The following is a 16,515-nucleotide window of genomic DNA, read 5'->3' as shown; positions in this document are numbered from 1 at the left end:
TAATATTTTTAATTAAAACCTAGAAAGATAAAATTTTTTAATAAAAGACAGTTCCATGTTCAACTAACAACGATTTTTCTTTCTCAAAACAAAACAAAAATTCTATAGAACTGTTGAGTGTTTAACCAAGAATAATAATTCGTTATGAAAAACGACGAGTTTTCAGAAAAGTACATGAATTTTTACCTAAAAAGATAAAGCTTTAGTAAAAAAAAAAAAACTAATTTTCAGATAAAGATACAAATTTCCAACTAAAATGATGAAATATTTATATAGACTAGTTAAACTTTCAGTTAAAAAATATTTATAAAAAGATGTTCAACAAACTAATTAAATTTTCAACTGTAGTGTAAAACTTTCAGTTAAATAAAATTAATTTTTAACCAAGAAAACGAACTTTCAACAAAATAGTCCAATTTTTAACCAAGAAAATTCTCTTTCTAACGAGAAAAAAAAACAATTTTTAACAATTTTTAACGAAATAGTTGAATTTTAAATTAAGAAGACAAATTTTCAATCGGATAGTTAAATTTTTGGTTAAAAAATAGTTACATTTTCAAACAAAGTGATGATTTTTTAATTAAAATTGTAAATATTCAACTGCAACAGTTGAATTTGAAACCAAAAAGAGGAAGTTTTAACTGGAAATGATGATTTTTTTTACCAAAAAAATTAATTTTCAAACAAAAAGATCAATTTCTGTAAAAAAAAAAAACAAACAAATTTTTCAACTAAAGAAATTAATTTTTAATTAAAATGATGAATCTTCAACTGAGGTAGAAAAATTTTCATCAATAAAATTAGTTTTTACTAAAAAAAGATAAATTGTCAACCAAAACTGTAATAATTAAGTTTTAAGTTAAAAAAATCAATGTTCAAACAAAAAAGACGAATTTTCAAATAAAAAAAAGAGATAATTTCTCAACAAAAAATTGAATAATAACATTTTCAGTCAAAAAATGAATGTTCGGAAAAAGAGAAGTAAGAAAAAAATCATTTTCAACCAAAAAAACGTCCAAAGATTAAACAATTTTGGAATCACACTGTTCACTTTTCAAGGAAAGAAATAAAATTCTAATTAAAACGATGAATCTTCAATAAAAAAATTAATTTTGAACAAAAGAGTTCAACCTAAATAATTTTATTTTAACCCAAAGGATGAATTTCCAACTAAAATGATTAATATTTAACTGGAATAATTGCACTTTTAACCGAAAAGAAGAATTTATAAATAAGAAGATTAACTTTCAAGGAAAAAGATAATTTTCTATAAAAAAAATCGATTTTTTAAATCAAAATACGTGTATTTTTAATGCGGTAGTTTAAATCTGAATTAAAAAAGACCAATTTTCATACAAATTGTTAAATGTTGAACTAGAAAATATCAATTTTTAACTAAAATTAGAACATTTAAATTTTCAGTTAACAAAATTAATTTTCAACGAAACTGATGAATTTTCAACTTAAATGATCAATCTTAAAATGAAATAAATTTAATTGTATGCCAAAAAGATAAATTTTCAACTATAAAGATGAATTTTCCACCAAAAAGAAATTAATTTCAACTTAAAAGTATGAATCTTGATCCGACAAAAATAAATCTTTAACAACGGAGTTTAACTTTTAATCAAGTAGTTGAATTTTAACTAAAAAAATATGAATTCGCAACGAAACTGTAAAAAAAATGTCTATTATAATTTAGAAATATTTCTTCTCTTAAATACTACTTCTACTTGAAAAATTGCTTAAAGTTCTTTCTTTATCTCAAATTTAGAAGAATAATAATTGTTTAAAAAAATCTCATTCCATGTAAAAAAATTCCCTGTTTATTGAAATTATATTTCTGTACAGAAACTCCGTCCTAGAATAAAAAAGGATAATTATTTTCTCAAATTCCCTGATCCATTTTTTTTTTAAATTGATAAAATGATTGTTTCTCAAGATGGCCGTTTTAGTCGAAGAAAAAAATTCCCGGTCATTTCCCGGTTCGCAAACATTTTTCACGGCCAATGAAATTTAAAAAATCAAACTATATTCTAAACATTTTTTCATATAAAGTAATAAACAACAAATTAAAGTATTCAAAGTAGAACCCTTGAATTTCAAACTTTTAAAATTGAAGTTTACAAGTTTTCAATAAAAAAATGTGTGTTTAAATGCAAAAAAAATTACACGTTCCAAATTAAAGGTATTAACACTTTTCAATTAAAGAATGTTAAATAAAATGCAAGTAAATTAAAAATTAAAGAATTAAAAGAAAATTAAAGAATTAAATTAAAGAATCAAGCAATGAACTTTAAAAATTTTCAAAATTATATTATTTTAAGTAATTTTAAACTACACATTAAAAATTAAAAAAGAATTTTTTAATCTTAATAATCCTTAAATTGTTTTAATTTTAAATAGTCTAGGCATCCCTGAAAAGCTTTAAAATTTTATTTCAAAATCTTGAAAAACCTAGAAGCGGTTTGTAATTTTTCCGAATTCTAAATAATTTTTGAATTTTTTTGGGAACTTTTAAATATATTTCAAAATGAATTCAAATATTTCTATAACTTTAAGAAAATCCTGCAAATTAAAAAAAAATTAAATTTGAATTTATAAATAGCAGCCAAATTTAAAATAAAATTTAGATTTTTGCAGATTTCAAACAAAAAATTTAGAATTTTTTTAAGAATTGTGAAAGACCACAAAAGAATAAATTTTTTTTTTAAGATTCTCAGACAAATTGAAAATGATTTTTCACTTTGACAATGCAGGAGTTTCAATTTCGATTAATTTTTTAATATATTTAGAAGTTTTGAAATAAATGTTAACGTACTTCATTTAAATTACTCACAATATTTTTAATTTAATAAAAACCTTTAATTATGTCTATATTATTATGGATTTATTTTTAAGTTGAAAATAGTAAAACGCACGCTTACATTTTTAATAGCTAAACAAATTAATAGAAATAATATATTAATAAATTTATTGATTAAATGTAATATAAAGAATAATATAAAGCAATACCTGAAACTCTGAATAGAAAATATATGATTGATAAATCATGAAAATTTTTATTTAAAAATAAAATTATCGGAATAAATGATATATTAATTTCAATTCTTATCAGACCCATTTTAAAAATAATTTATTTATTTATATTTACAGTTTAGAAAATAAAACTGTTTTTCATCGAAAAGTTTCAACTTCAAATGCTTTAAACTTTTTATTTTTTAAATCCGCAAAACTGCATTTTAATTATTTTTAAAACTATTCAAATCGAACTTGGTCAGATTTTTCTTCTGAAAATTTGTCGAATTCCCGATTTCCCGGTCCGGCGCCCACCCTGTTTTTTTATCTTCGATTTCAAAAACTTCTATTTTTTTATTTTCTTAAACCTTTGAAACTGCATTTTAAAATTCTTTAAATTAAAATATATGGTTTTAAAATTTTTTAATGGAAATTTTTTAAAAGTAAAAGATTCTCGAATTAAGAATTCTAAACTGAATGATATAATTCAAAAAATCACAATTTGATAAATTATTTTAAAAAACGGTTGAAATCAAAATTAGACCAAAATTTTATTAAAAAATTTTGTAAAATTCCCGGTCAAAAGAATAAATTCACTATCATTTCCCGGTTTTCCGGTCCAGCGTCGACCCTGGTTTCCGAATCACTTTTCTAAATTGACCAAAATAATGAAAATAATAACTTTATTTTTTCTACGATCAGAATTAAATTCCCTGGTTTTAAAATTAAATTCCCGATTTCTCGGTCAATTCGCCACTATTCAAATTTCAAATTATCAGTTCCATTAAGTAGAATTTCTTAAATAATAAATAAATAATAGAAAAATATCTTTAAAAAAAAACTCACATTCTTGAATCTCTTCGCCGGAACTTCAATGTCAGAGCCTCCAGAGAGTTTTCGTTTCTTCTTTTTCGAGGAACTTGGAGTTGTTTTGTTCTTCAAAATCGAAGGTGCTGGCGCAAACATAGACGCTCTGTCCTCGTTGCTTATTCCAAAAATTTCCGTTGCTTCCGAGACCGCAATTTCCCATTTGGCACGATGGGTTCCAGAAACTATAAATGCATTTTTGCATTTTGTGTCGCATTTCCTGCGGCCGACGCGAACTAATTCCAAAAACTTGGAAGCGCGTTTCTCAAAGTCGTCGGCACCACTAAAGGGCAGGATATTAAATTCTGAGACCCAACTGTGCCGTTCGTTGTCTCCGAAATACTGAACATGGATCAAATTCATGAAGACATGTCCACGAACTAAAAAGAAAATGGACATTTTTTTAATTTAATTTTTTTTTTTTCAACATTAACAGACTTCACACAGGTCAATATGCCCTCGAACGCGGGGAAATAGGGCGATTTCTCACGAAAATAGGGGAATGAATTCTTGTAAATAAAATTAATGTTTGTAAATTGCATTTTTCACAAAACAGTTCAATTTTCAAACAAAAAAAAAAAGGTGAAATTTCTACAAGAAGAGAAGAATTTTCAACGAAAGAAACGAATTTTTTGGAAAAAAGTAGGCTTTTTAATTCGAAAAGATAATTTTTTAATAAAAAATGTAATTTTTAAACAAGAAAGATGTTTTTTGGATAAATAGTTGAATTTTCAACAACAAAATTAATTATTAACCAAACACTTATATTTTTAACGAAACAGTTGACTTTCTAACTCGAAAAGATAAGATAAATTAATTAATTAATTTTTAACAAAGTAGTTGAACTTTCAACCAACTAATTAAGTAGTTACATTTTTAACAATAATTATGAATTTTAAATCAAATTGTCGAATTTTTTAGAGGACTATCTAATTTTCAATCAGCAAAATTGAATTTTCAGCAAAAAAGATTATTTTCAACCAAGAAAAATGAATTTTTAACAAAAAATACAAATCTCCAACAAAATAGATAATTTCTCAAACATATCAATTTAAGTCAAAAAAGACGACTAAATTTTCAAATAAAAATATAATTTTTCAACCTACAATTGAATAGTTTATTCTCAGTAAAAATTTCGTTTTCAGCCAAAGAAAAAACGAATTTTCAATATAGATGAATTTTCAATCAAATAGTTGTATTTTAAATCATTTTATACCAAAAAAAAAGGAAGCTATTTTTTATACTTGAATTTTCAACCAGAAGTAAATCATAAAATAAACAAACTTTTCATTTATAACAAAAAATTGTCAACCAAAAATAGAATAGTTAAATTTTCCGATGAAGAATTAATTTTAAATATAAAAAGAAACTAATTTTTCACAAAATAATTAAATTTTCAACCAAATAGTTGAATCTTAAAATAATTAATTTGTTAGCAAAGTAGTACAACGTCAAACAAGCATTTCAATTTTTAATTAATTTTCTATAAAAAAATCTAATTTTCATTTTACGAAAAAAGATGAAATATTTACCAAAATAAATGAGTTTTCAAACCAAAAAGAAAGAAAAAACGAATTTTCAACCAAACAGTTAAACTTTTAAGCAAATAGTTAAATTTTCAAGCGATAAGTACGAATATTTTGAACAAGAAAGTGGAATTTTCAAGCCAAAAAGATAGAAAAAAAAAACCAAGAAAGATGAACTTTTAACCAAGAAAAATGATTTTTTACTCATAAAGATTAATTAGCGATCCAAACCTAAAAAGGTTCAATTTTCGACTTTACATTTTTAACAAAATAGTTGAATTTTTAACCTAAAAAGATAAATTCCCAACAAAAAAGTGCCACAGGTTATATTTTAATAAAAAAAGATTAAATTTATACAAAAAAAAAAGGTAAGAATTTTATAACCAACAATTTTAAAAACAAAAATTCAATTTTTAAACAAAAATGATTAATTTTCAGCAAACAAATTAATTTTCCACAGAACTGATGCACTTTTATCCAATAAAATAAAATTATGAATCTTCAACTAGAACAGTTAAACTTTAACCAAAAATATGAGTTTTCAACTAAAATGTTCAATATTTCACTGGAATACTTGAATTTTGAAACAAAAAGATTAATTTTCAAACAAAATATTAATTTTCTACAGAAAAATACATGTTTTTTTAACGAAACAGTTGAATTTTTAATTAAAGAAGAAGAATATTCAAATAGTTAAACTTTGAACTAAAAAAAAAAAATGTTCAAAATAAGTTAGGATTGTTACATATTTCTTTAAAAAAATTAATTTTTAACTGATAAATTTTTGAGCAAACAGATAAGTTTTCCACTAAAAAAAATGAATAAATTGTCAACGAAAACTGAAATAATTAAGTTTTAAGTTTACAAAAATAAATGTATAGCCAAAAAGATGAATTTTCAATTCAAAAATATCATTTTTCAACCAAAAATTGAATAATTAAATCTTTAGTCAAATAATGAATGTTCGACCAAAGAAGGCAAACCAAAAAGGCGACCAAAAAGGCAACAGTTCAATACTTACATGGAGAAATTAACTTTCAACCAAATTGATGAATTTAACCATAAAAATTAATTTTCTACAAAAAAACGAATTTTCCACAAATTACATAAATTTTCAAATCAATAAATTAATTTTTAAATAAAAAATATCAATTTTCAAGAATAATATTTAATATTAATATAATTATTTAATATTTAATGTGAAATATTTATATAAAATAATTGAACTTTTTACCAAAGATGCATTTTCAACAAAAATAGTTAAGATTTTCGGGAAAATATTCCTTTTTATCCAAAGGAAAAATAACTTTTCATTTAAATAGCTCATTTTTCAACTCCAAAAAATTAATTTCGGATTAAAATTATGAATCTTAAAAAAAAAAATATTTTTTAACAGAACATTTCAACGTTTAACCAAGAAATTTTATTCTCAGCCTAAAAAATGCATTTTCAATATAAATGATAAATATTGAACTTGAATACTTCAATTTTTAACCAAAGAAGAATTTTCAACTAAAATGATGAATCTTCAACTGGAATAGGTACATTTTTAATTATAAAAATTAATTTTCTGCAAAAAGACGAATTTTCCACAAATTAGATAAATTTTCAAAGCAATAAATTAATTTTTAAATGAAAAATATCAATTATTAACTTGATCATTTAATATTTATATGAGATAATTGAACTTTTTACCAAAAAAATGAATTTTCAATCAAAAAGATCATCTTTTCTACCAAAAAAGACCAATTTTCAAGGAAAAAAATCATTTTTTAACCAAAAATTGAATGATTGAATATGGTGTGAAAAAAATTAATATTCAACAAAAAAAAAGTGTTTTTAATTAATATTATGGAACATTTAACTGGTATAAGTTATATTTTCGGTTGAAAAAAAATTTCAACAAAATAGATAAATTTTCGAGAAGATATTCCTTTTCATTTAAATAACTCACTTTTCAATAAAAAAAAATGAATTTCTGATTAAAATTAGGAATCTTAAAAAAAAAGTTAATAATTTGTAACAAAACATTTAAATTTTTAACCAAGAAATTTTATTTTCAACCCAAAAAATTCATTTTCAATTTAAATGATAAATATTTAACTGGAATACTTCAATATTGAACCGAAAAGAAGAAATTTCAACTAAAATTATTATATAAATAGTTGAAATTTTTATAAAAAAGAGGAATTTTAAACGATAAAGATTAATTTTCTATTTAAAAAATACCTATTTCCCACAAGGAAGCAATAAATTATGTTTTTGATAAAAAAAAAATCTGCAAGAATAATATTTCATCTTAATATTTAATATTTAACATTTAATATAAATATTTAATATCTATATGAAATAATTGAACTTTTTACCAAAAAGATAAATTTTCAAGGGAAAAAATCATTTTTTAATCAAAAATTGAATGAGCGAATTTAGGGCGAAAAAATAAATAAATATTCAACCAAAGAAAGGATTTTTTAATTAATATTATGGACATTTAACTGGTATAATTGTTCGACTTTCAGTTGAAAACAAATTTCAACAAATATAATTAAATTTTTGGGAAAATCTTCCTTTTCATTCAAAGAAAAACTAACTTTTCATTTAAATAGCTTATTTTTCAACCCCCCCCCAAAAAATGAATTTCTGATTAAAACTATAAATCTTCAAAAAAAAATTTACAATTTTTAATAAAACATTTCAACTTTTAACCAAGTTAAATATTATTTTCAACCTAAAAAATGCATTTTCAATTAAAATGATAAATATTTAACTGGAATACTTCAATTTTTAACGGAAAAGAAAAATTTTCAAAGATAAAAATTAATTTTCTATCAAAAAAGACGAATTTTCCACAAGGTGTATACATTTTCAAACAAACAGTTAAACTTTTAAGTAAAAAATATCAATTTTGAGCCAAATAGTTGAGATTTCTTTTTAAAAAAAAAAGAAGATAAATTTTTAATTGGTCATCCAACAGAAATCTATTTTCTTACGAAAAAAGTGTGTATGCTAAAAAAGCATAAAAAAGATTTACAATTAAAAAATAGATTTCCAAAATAAATTAATTTTCGACTCATTAGAGACAAAAATAAAAACTGCAAAAATAGGGATAAAATAAATGTTCAACTAAAAATAGAACTAAAAATTTTGAACTGGAATAGTTAACAATATAAATTTTCAGCAAAGTAGTTACAATTTCAACTAGAGATGATTTTTCAATTAAAATTATGGATCTTCAATAAAAAAATTTATTTCTTGACAAGTCAGTTTATCTTTTAACCAAGTAGTTAAAATCTAAATCAAGTAAATGAATCCGCAACCTAATAAAAAATAAAAATAAATAAAAATATTTAAATATGTGATAAAAACTTGAATTTTACTGCGATCAAAAGTGAATTTTCAGTTGTTGTTTTTTTTTTTTTAAATTAAATTTCTTATATTTTAATACAGTTCGTAATTAACCAAAAACCCCGAAAAATGGGTAAGGTTCTTGAAAAACAGGGAATAGAGGAAAAAGTGTAAAGTGTGTATAAAGTAAAATTAACTCTTTAGTAACCGTAAAATGAAACTTACCTTGACTTTTCGAGAAAAGCATCGATTCGGGCTCAAGTGTAACCACACAAGGCCAGTAGGGAAAATTTCCAACGCGGGCCCAAGCAAGTTGTCCAAGGGAATATTTGAGACCATGTTTCCATTCAATTCCGAGTTTCTCTGGAGGATGTTCAGCTTCCTTCTTGGTTTCTTCCACGGGTAGTTTTCCATTTAATTTAATTTTTTTCGAGGGAGACGAACTTCTAGTAATTGGTTCCTTCCTAATTTCATTAACAACAGGTGTTGCTTCTCCATTTAATTTGATTTTTTTAGCGGGAGACTTTACTTTATTGTTATCCTTTCTAGTTTCATTGACAGGCGTTGCTTCTCCATTTAATTTAATTTTTTTAGTCAGAGACTTCACTTTACTATCCTTTTTAGTTTCTTCGAGGGGTGTTGCTTCTCCGTTTAATTTCATTTTTTTAGTCGGAGACTTTAATTTATTTTCCTTTTTAGTTACTTCGACGGGTGTTGCTTCGCTATTTAATTTAAGTTTTTTCAAAGGGGATGTTACTACTTCCTTTTTCTCTTCTTTTTCCTTCTCGATTTCGATTTCTCTTCTAGTTGACGAAAGTCGATTCGGAGTTGTGGCTTCATTATTTATTGGAGTCTTTGGCGTCTTGGGTGTTTTGGGAACTTTTTGTGATTTTTTAGGCAGAGGTTTCGGAGATTTTGTGATTTTCGGAGATTTTGTGATTTTCGGTGATTTTGAAGCTTTCGGAGATTTTGAGCTCTGCAAGACAATTTTTTTACACATTGATGGATTTATAAATGATATAATTGTCAACTGAAAACAATTACTTTTATTTAAATTTAGTTTATCCAAATAAAAACCACTGGTAATTTTTAATTGTATAATTTTCTCCAAACGCAAAAAAATATTCTACAATATTCGCTGATTCAAAAGATTAATAAGATATATTGATTTTGGAATTTTCCAGGTATCTCAAAATTTTTCCAGTAGATGTATACAATTTCGCGATTTTATTATAAATCATGTTTTTTCAGCATTTGTAAATACCGAAGTGTGTGGAAATATTACTGTTAATATATGTAAAATTAAATAACTTTTTTTCATTTCTAACTTTATAGGTACAAATATTGCATTGCTTGTTTAAAAAATTATTTTCCAACAAAAATAAATGAATTTTCAATGAAACACTTGAATTTTTAAACAAAGTAATGAATTTTCAAACGAGAAAATTAATTTTGACCAAAAAATTGATTTTCAACTAAAATTATGTATCCTTGACAGGAATAATTAAATTATAATTAAAACGAGATTTATATTTAACTAAAATCATGAGTCTTTAACTGGAATAGTTGGATCTTCAACCAAAAAGATGAATTTTCAAACAAGAAAATTAATGATCACAAAAGACAATTTTTTAACAAGACATGAATTTCCAACGATTTTCAACTAAAATTATGAATCCTTAACAAGAATAACTGAATTTTAAACAAAATCATCAAAAATAATTATTTTTCAACTAAAATAACGCAATATTAAATATGAATAGTTAGTTACATTTTCAGTTAAAAATTAATAATTTTCAAGTAAAATGATGAGTCTTTAATTGGAATTGTTGAATTTTCAACCAAAAAGGTGAATTTTCTACAAATATAATTATTTTTCAACTAAAATAACGCAATATGAAATAGTTAAATTTTCAGTTAAAAATTTAATTTTTAACCAAACTGATGAATATTCTATTAAAATCATGAATCCTTAACTGGAATAATTTAATTTTTAAAAAAAATTAGAAATTTCAAAAAAGCAGTTAAATTTTCAACCGAAATCATGTATTTTTAACTAATATAATAAATCCTCAAAAGGAATATTTAAATGATAAATCAAATAAAGGAATTTTCAACTAAAGAATATAAATTTTCAACTAAAGAAGATAAATTTTCAACCAAGAATGGAATAATTAAACTCTTAAATTAAAAAAGAATAAACGATTTTTCAACAAAAAAGTTGAACTTCCAAACAAAGAGCTGAATTTTCAACTAAAATTGTGAATTTGTAACTGGAATAGTTGAATTTTCAACCACGAAAATACATTTTTAACGAAAGAGTTTAATTTTATACCAAAAATTACCATTTTTCAACAGAATAATTTAAATTTCAAGAAAGTAATTTAATATTCAACCAAAACCATACATTTTTAACTAAAATTATGAATCTTTAACTGAAATAGAGGAATTTTGAACAAAAAAAATAATTAGTTTTCAGCTAAAATAATGCAATATCCAATATAAATAGTTAGTTACATTTTTATTTGAGTATTTTAATTTTCAACCAAAAAAATTAATTTACTACCCAAAATTTACCATTTTTTACAAAAGACACGAATTTCCAACGAAATAGTTGAATTTTGGTTAGAAAAAGATTAATTTTCAACGAAAAATGAATTTTCAACTAAAATTTGAATTTTCTAACAGGAATAATTGAATTTTAAAGAAAAAAAGATGAATATTCAACTGAATTGATCATTCTTTAACTGGAATAGTTGAATTTTCAACCAAAAAGATTAATTTTCAAACAAGAAAATTAATTACCTACCACAAATGACAATTTTCCAACAAAAGACATGAATTTCCAACGATTTTCAATTACAATTATGAATCCTTAACAGAAGTAATTGAATTTTAAACCAAACAAGAAAAATATTCAACTGAAATGATCATTTTTTTAACTATAAAAGTTGAATTTTCAAACACGAAAATACATTTTTAACGAAAGAGTTTAATTTTACAACAAAAATTACAATTTTTCAACAGACGAATTTAAATTTCAACAAAATAATTTTATATTCAACCAAAACCACAAAATTTTAACTAAAATTATGCATCTTTAACTGAAATAGAGGAATTTTTAACAAAAATCATTATTTTTCAGCTAAAATAACGCAATATTCAATATAAATAGTTTATTACATTTTCAGTTGAGTATTTTAATTTTCAACCAAGAAAATTCATTTTTTACTACTAAAAGTTACAATTTTTCTATAAAAGACACGAATTTTTAACGAAATAGTTGAATTTTGGTTAGAAAAAGATTAATTTTCAACAAAAAAATGAATTTTCTACTAAAATTATGAATTTTTCAACAATAATAATTGAATTTTAAAGAAATTAAGATGAATATTCAACTAAAATCACGAGTTTTTAACTGAAATAGTTGAAGTTTCTACCAAAAAGATGAATTTCGTCAAAAATAATTATTTTTCATCTGAAATAAGGCAAAATTAAATATGAATATTTAGTTGCATTTTCAGTTGAAAGATAATAATTTTCAACTAAAATTATGAGACTTTAACTGGAATAGTTGAATTTTCAACCAAAAAGATGAATTTTCAACAAAAATGGATTTTAAACTAAAATTATGAATATTTAACAGGATTAATTAAATTTTAAACAAAACAAGATGATTATTTAACTAAAATAATGATTCTTCAATTGGAATAGTTGAATTTTCAACCAAAAAGATTAATTTTCAAACAAGATAATTACAATTTTTCAACAGAAGACATGAATTTCCAACGCAATAGTTGAATTTTGGTTAGAAAAGGATTAATTTTCAACGAAAAATTAATTTTCAACGAAAAATTAATTTTCAACTGAATTGATCATTCTTTAACTGGAATAGTTGAATTTTCAACCAAAAAGATGAATTTTTAAACAAGAAAATTAATTATCTACCACAAATGACAATTTTCCAACAAAAGACATGAATTTCCAACGATTTTCAACTAAAATTATGAATCCTTAACAGGTATAATTGAATTTTCAACCAAACAAGATAAATATTCAAAAGAGATGATCATTCTTTAACTATAAAAGTTGAATTTTTATAAAAAATAATTATTTTTCATCTAAAATAACGCAATATTAAATATGAATTGTTACATTTTCAGTTGAAAAGTAATAATTTTCAACTAAAATGATGAGTCTTTAACTGGAATAGTTGAATTTTCAACCAAAAAGATGAATTTTTAAACAAGAAAATTAATTTTCAACAAAAAATTACAATTTTCCAACAGAAGGCATGAATTTCCAAAGAAATAGTTGAAGTTTGATTATGAAAAGATTAATTTTCAATAAAAAATGGATTTTCAACTAAAATGATCAGTTTTTAGCTGGAAAAGTTGAATTTTCAACCACGAAAATAAATTTGTAACGAAAGAGTTTTAATTTCCAACAATTTTATTTTCAACTAAAACCACAAAACTTTAACTAAAATTATGAATATTTAACTGAAATAGATGATTTTTTAAGAAAAAGGATTAATTTTCAACTAAAATAACTAAATATTCAACAAAAATAGTTTGTTAGATTTTCAGTTGAGTTTTTTAATTTTCAACCAAGAAAATTTATTTTTTACTACCAAAAATTACAATTTTTCAACAAAAGACATGAATATCCAACAAAATAGTTGAATTTTAATCAGGGAAAGATTAATTTTTAACAAAAAATTAATTTTCAACTAAAATTATGAACTTTTTTACAGGAATAATTTAATTTCAAAGAAAACAAGATGAATGAATATTCAACTGAAATGATCATTCTTTAACTGGAATGTTGAATTTTCAACCACGAAAATACATTTTTAACGAAAGCAGAGTGGCCGTTTTAATCGACATTGTTCCAATTAAATGCAGATAAACTGCAAAATTTATAATTTTTATAAATTATAGAGTTGAAAAACTCAGATTAAATTCCAAAAATATAAATACTCTAAATTAATAATAATAAATACTCTAAATTAAAGAATCGAGCAATGAACTGTAAAAAATTTCAAAATTATATTTTTTAAAGTAATTTTAAGCTAGACAAATGAAAAAAAAATGGTTCACTTAACAATTTTTTCGAAACGTTTAAATATATTTGTAAATTAATTAAATGTTCCTATAGCTTTCAGAAAATCCTGCAAATTACAAAAAAAAATCCTTAAAACTTGAATTTATAAATAATCATAGGAAAACTTGTTATTTGTAGAAAAAATTTGAGTAATTTTAAGAGATATTAGAAGTTTTAAAAATATCAAAATTAAATTTAGAGCTTGAAATGATTTTAAATAATTTACACGAAGTTTGTGAACCGAAAAAATTGGTCTATTCGTATCGAATTTAAAATAAAATGCAGATTACAACCAAAAAATTTAGAAACTTTTTAAGAATTGTGAAAGGCTTAAAAAGAATAAAAACATTGTCTTAAAATTCCTAGAAAAATTGAAGATGATTTTTTATTATTGGAACAGAAAATTTAAAAAGATTTTAAGAGATTTCCAAAATGATTAAAATAGAATCTCGAAGATTTTAAGGATCTTTTTTTAATTCGCAGGATTCTCCAAAAGTTGTAGGAAAAATTAGGTTAATCTTAAAAAGTATTTAGAAGTTCTAAACAAAAATGTAAAAACACTTCTTTTCAATTACTTGAAGACATTTCAAGTTTTTAATTAATTTGGAATCTTTTCAAAACTACGAAATATCTCTTGAAATTACTCAAATTTTGTTTGGAAAAAATAAGTGTTTAATTGCTATTTATACGTTAATATTTAACAATTTCACGTATAAATTAAACATTTTTTAAAGATAACAATTTGGCCACCCTGGAAAGAGTTTAATTTTCTACCAAAGATTACAATTTTTCAACAGAAGAATTTAAATTACAAAAAAGTAATTTAATATTGAACCAAAATCACAAAATTTTAACTAAAATTATGAATATTTAACTGAAATGGATGAATTTTTAACAAAAAATAATTATTTTCCAGCTAAAATAACGCAATATTCAATCTAAATAGTTAGTTACATTTTCAATTAGGTATTTTAATTTTCAACCAAGAATATGAATTGTCAAAAGAAAAATTAATTCTCTACAAAAAATGGCAATTTTTCAAGCAAATAGTTAAATTTTTATCTAAAAAAAAGATCAATTTTTACCCAAAAATGGAAGTTAAATTTTCAGTTAAAAAAGTCATTTTCAACCAAACTGATGAATTTTCTATTAAACTCATGAATCCTTTAATTTATAAAAAAAAAGAAAATTAGAAATTTCAACAAAGTATATTTTTCAACAAAATAGTTTAATTTTCAAACAAAGAGCTGAACTTTCAACTAAAAAAATTTGTAAATGGCGTAGTTAAATTTTCAACCAAAAAGATCAACTTTTAACAAAGAAGTTTAACTTCCAAACAAGTAGTTTAATTTTTTTTTTAAATTCAACAAAATAGATAAATTTTCAATTAATGTGGTGAATCTTCAACAGAAACAGTTAAATTTTAAATGAAATAAGAAAATGTTCAACTAGAGAAGATAAATTTTCAACCAATGGAAAAATTATATTCTTAATTTAAACAATTGTGAACAAAAATAAAAAAATTTTAAACAAAATACTTCAATTTTTCTGGGCTTCAATCCTGGACAAAAAAGATAAGTTTTTAACAAAAGAGTTTAAGTTTCTACCAAAATCATACATTCTCAACTAAAATGATGATTTTTTAAGTAGAATCATTTAATTTTCAAGCGGAAAGGTAAATTTTCAAACAAGAAGATTAAATTTCAATACAAAAATACGACTTTTTAAACAATTTACATGAATTTTTAACTAAATGGGATCAATTTTTAACGAAATAGTTGATTATTAACGAAGTTTCAATAAAATACATTAATTTTCATAAAAACACTTGAATTTTTAATTAGAAATATAAATTTCAAACCAAAAATAGACCAAATAAATCTTCAGTTAAAAAAAAAATGTCCAGGCTTTCAAGGTGAGTGAACACTCTGTTAAAGTATATTCATAAACTTACGTACTTATTTATTTCTGATGTTTCTCATCTTATTTGTATCAATTTTGTGAAATGTTTATCATATTAGATTTTATTTAAATTTTAGAAAACCTCTCGTAATATTAAATTTTGTATTTTTTTTTTTACAAAAAGATTGTTTTCTAAAATATTTTTTAAATAAAAAAAATTGCTCACATTTTTTATTTTATTTGAGACATTCGGAGTTCTGAACGCAAAATTGTGAACATAAATATTGTTTTATTTCTACATTGCCAATTTTTCGAAATACAAATATTATTAATCTGAATATATTCGACTTTTATTTTCTGTTTGTCAGAATAAAAACATCTGGTAGTTTTTTTTTTCGTTCTAAAGTTTGTTCTAAATCAAAAAATTTGGTCAAATTTTGTGACCTTTTGATCATGGAGATTTCAGGTTTAAAAAAAAGTTATCTTTCTTTTTTTTTTAACGCAAAGAATTTTTGTCCACAATATTCGCTAAATCAAAAAAATTGCTTACAATTGTCCATTATGAAGTTTCCGAGATCTGAAAGGAAATTTGTAAACTTACGTATTGATTTATTCTTTAGTTATCCAAATTTGAATGAAAAACTTTAATCTGAAAATTTTCATCTATTATTTTCATTAGAGAGAATAAACACCTCTAGTAATTTTAAATTTAGTATAATTTAAAAAACATCAAGAATTTTGTTCCAAGATA

The 16,515-nt window shown here is 22.5% G+C and overlaps 1 protein-coding gene across 2 annotated transcripts in view; it reads right to left on the bottom strand.

Moving 5' to 3' along the window:
• The window catches only part of LOC117166819 (histone-lysine N-methyltransferase NSD2-like), a 59,713-nt gene that overhangs the window by 41,969 nt on the left and 1,229 nt on the right, over nt 1-16,515 (bottom strand). For both annotated transcript variants that reach the window (XM_033355149.1, XM_033362459.1), the window contains exons 2-3: nt 8,982-9,732; nt 3,865-4,265 (exon numbers count right to left, since the gene is read on the bottom strand). In XM_033355149.1, the coding sequence (XP_033211040.1) occupies nt 3,865-4,265; nt 8,982-9,732 (1,152 nt within the window). The remainder of the gene's footprint in view (nt 1-3,864; nt 4,266-8,981; nt 9,733-16,515) is intronic.

Source organism: Belonocnema kinseyi, chromosome 1 (assembly GCF_010883055.1).
Source record: "Belonocnema kinseyi isolate 2016_QV_RU_SX_M_011 chromosome 1, B_treatae_v1, whole genome shotgun sequence".
Classification (NCBI taxonomy): domain Eukaryota; kingdom Metazoa; phylum Arthropoda; class Insecta; order Hymenoptera; family Cynipidae; genus Belonocnema; species Belonocnema kinseyi.
The sequence above is the reverse complement of the archived record's forward strand: the minus strand, read 5'-3'. Positions and strand labels throughout refer to the sequence as shown.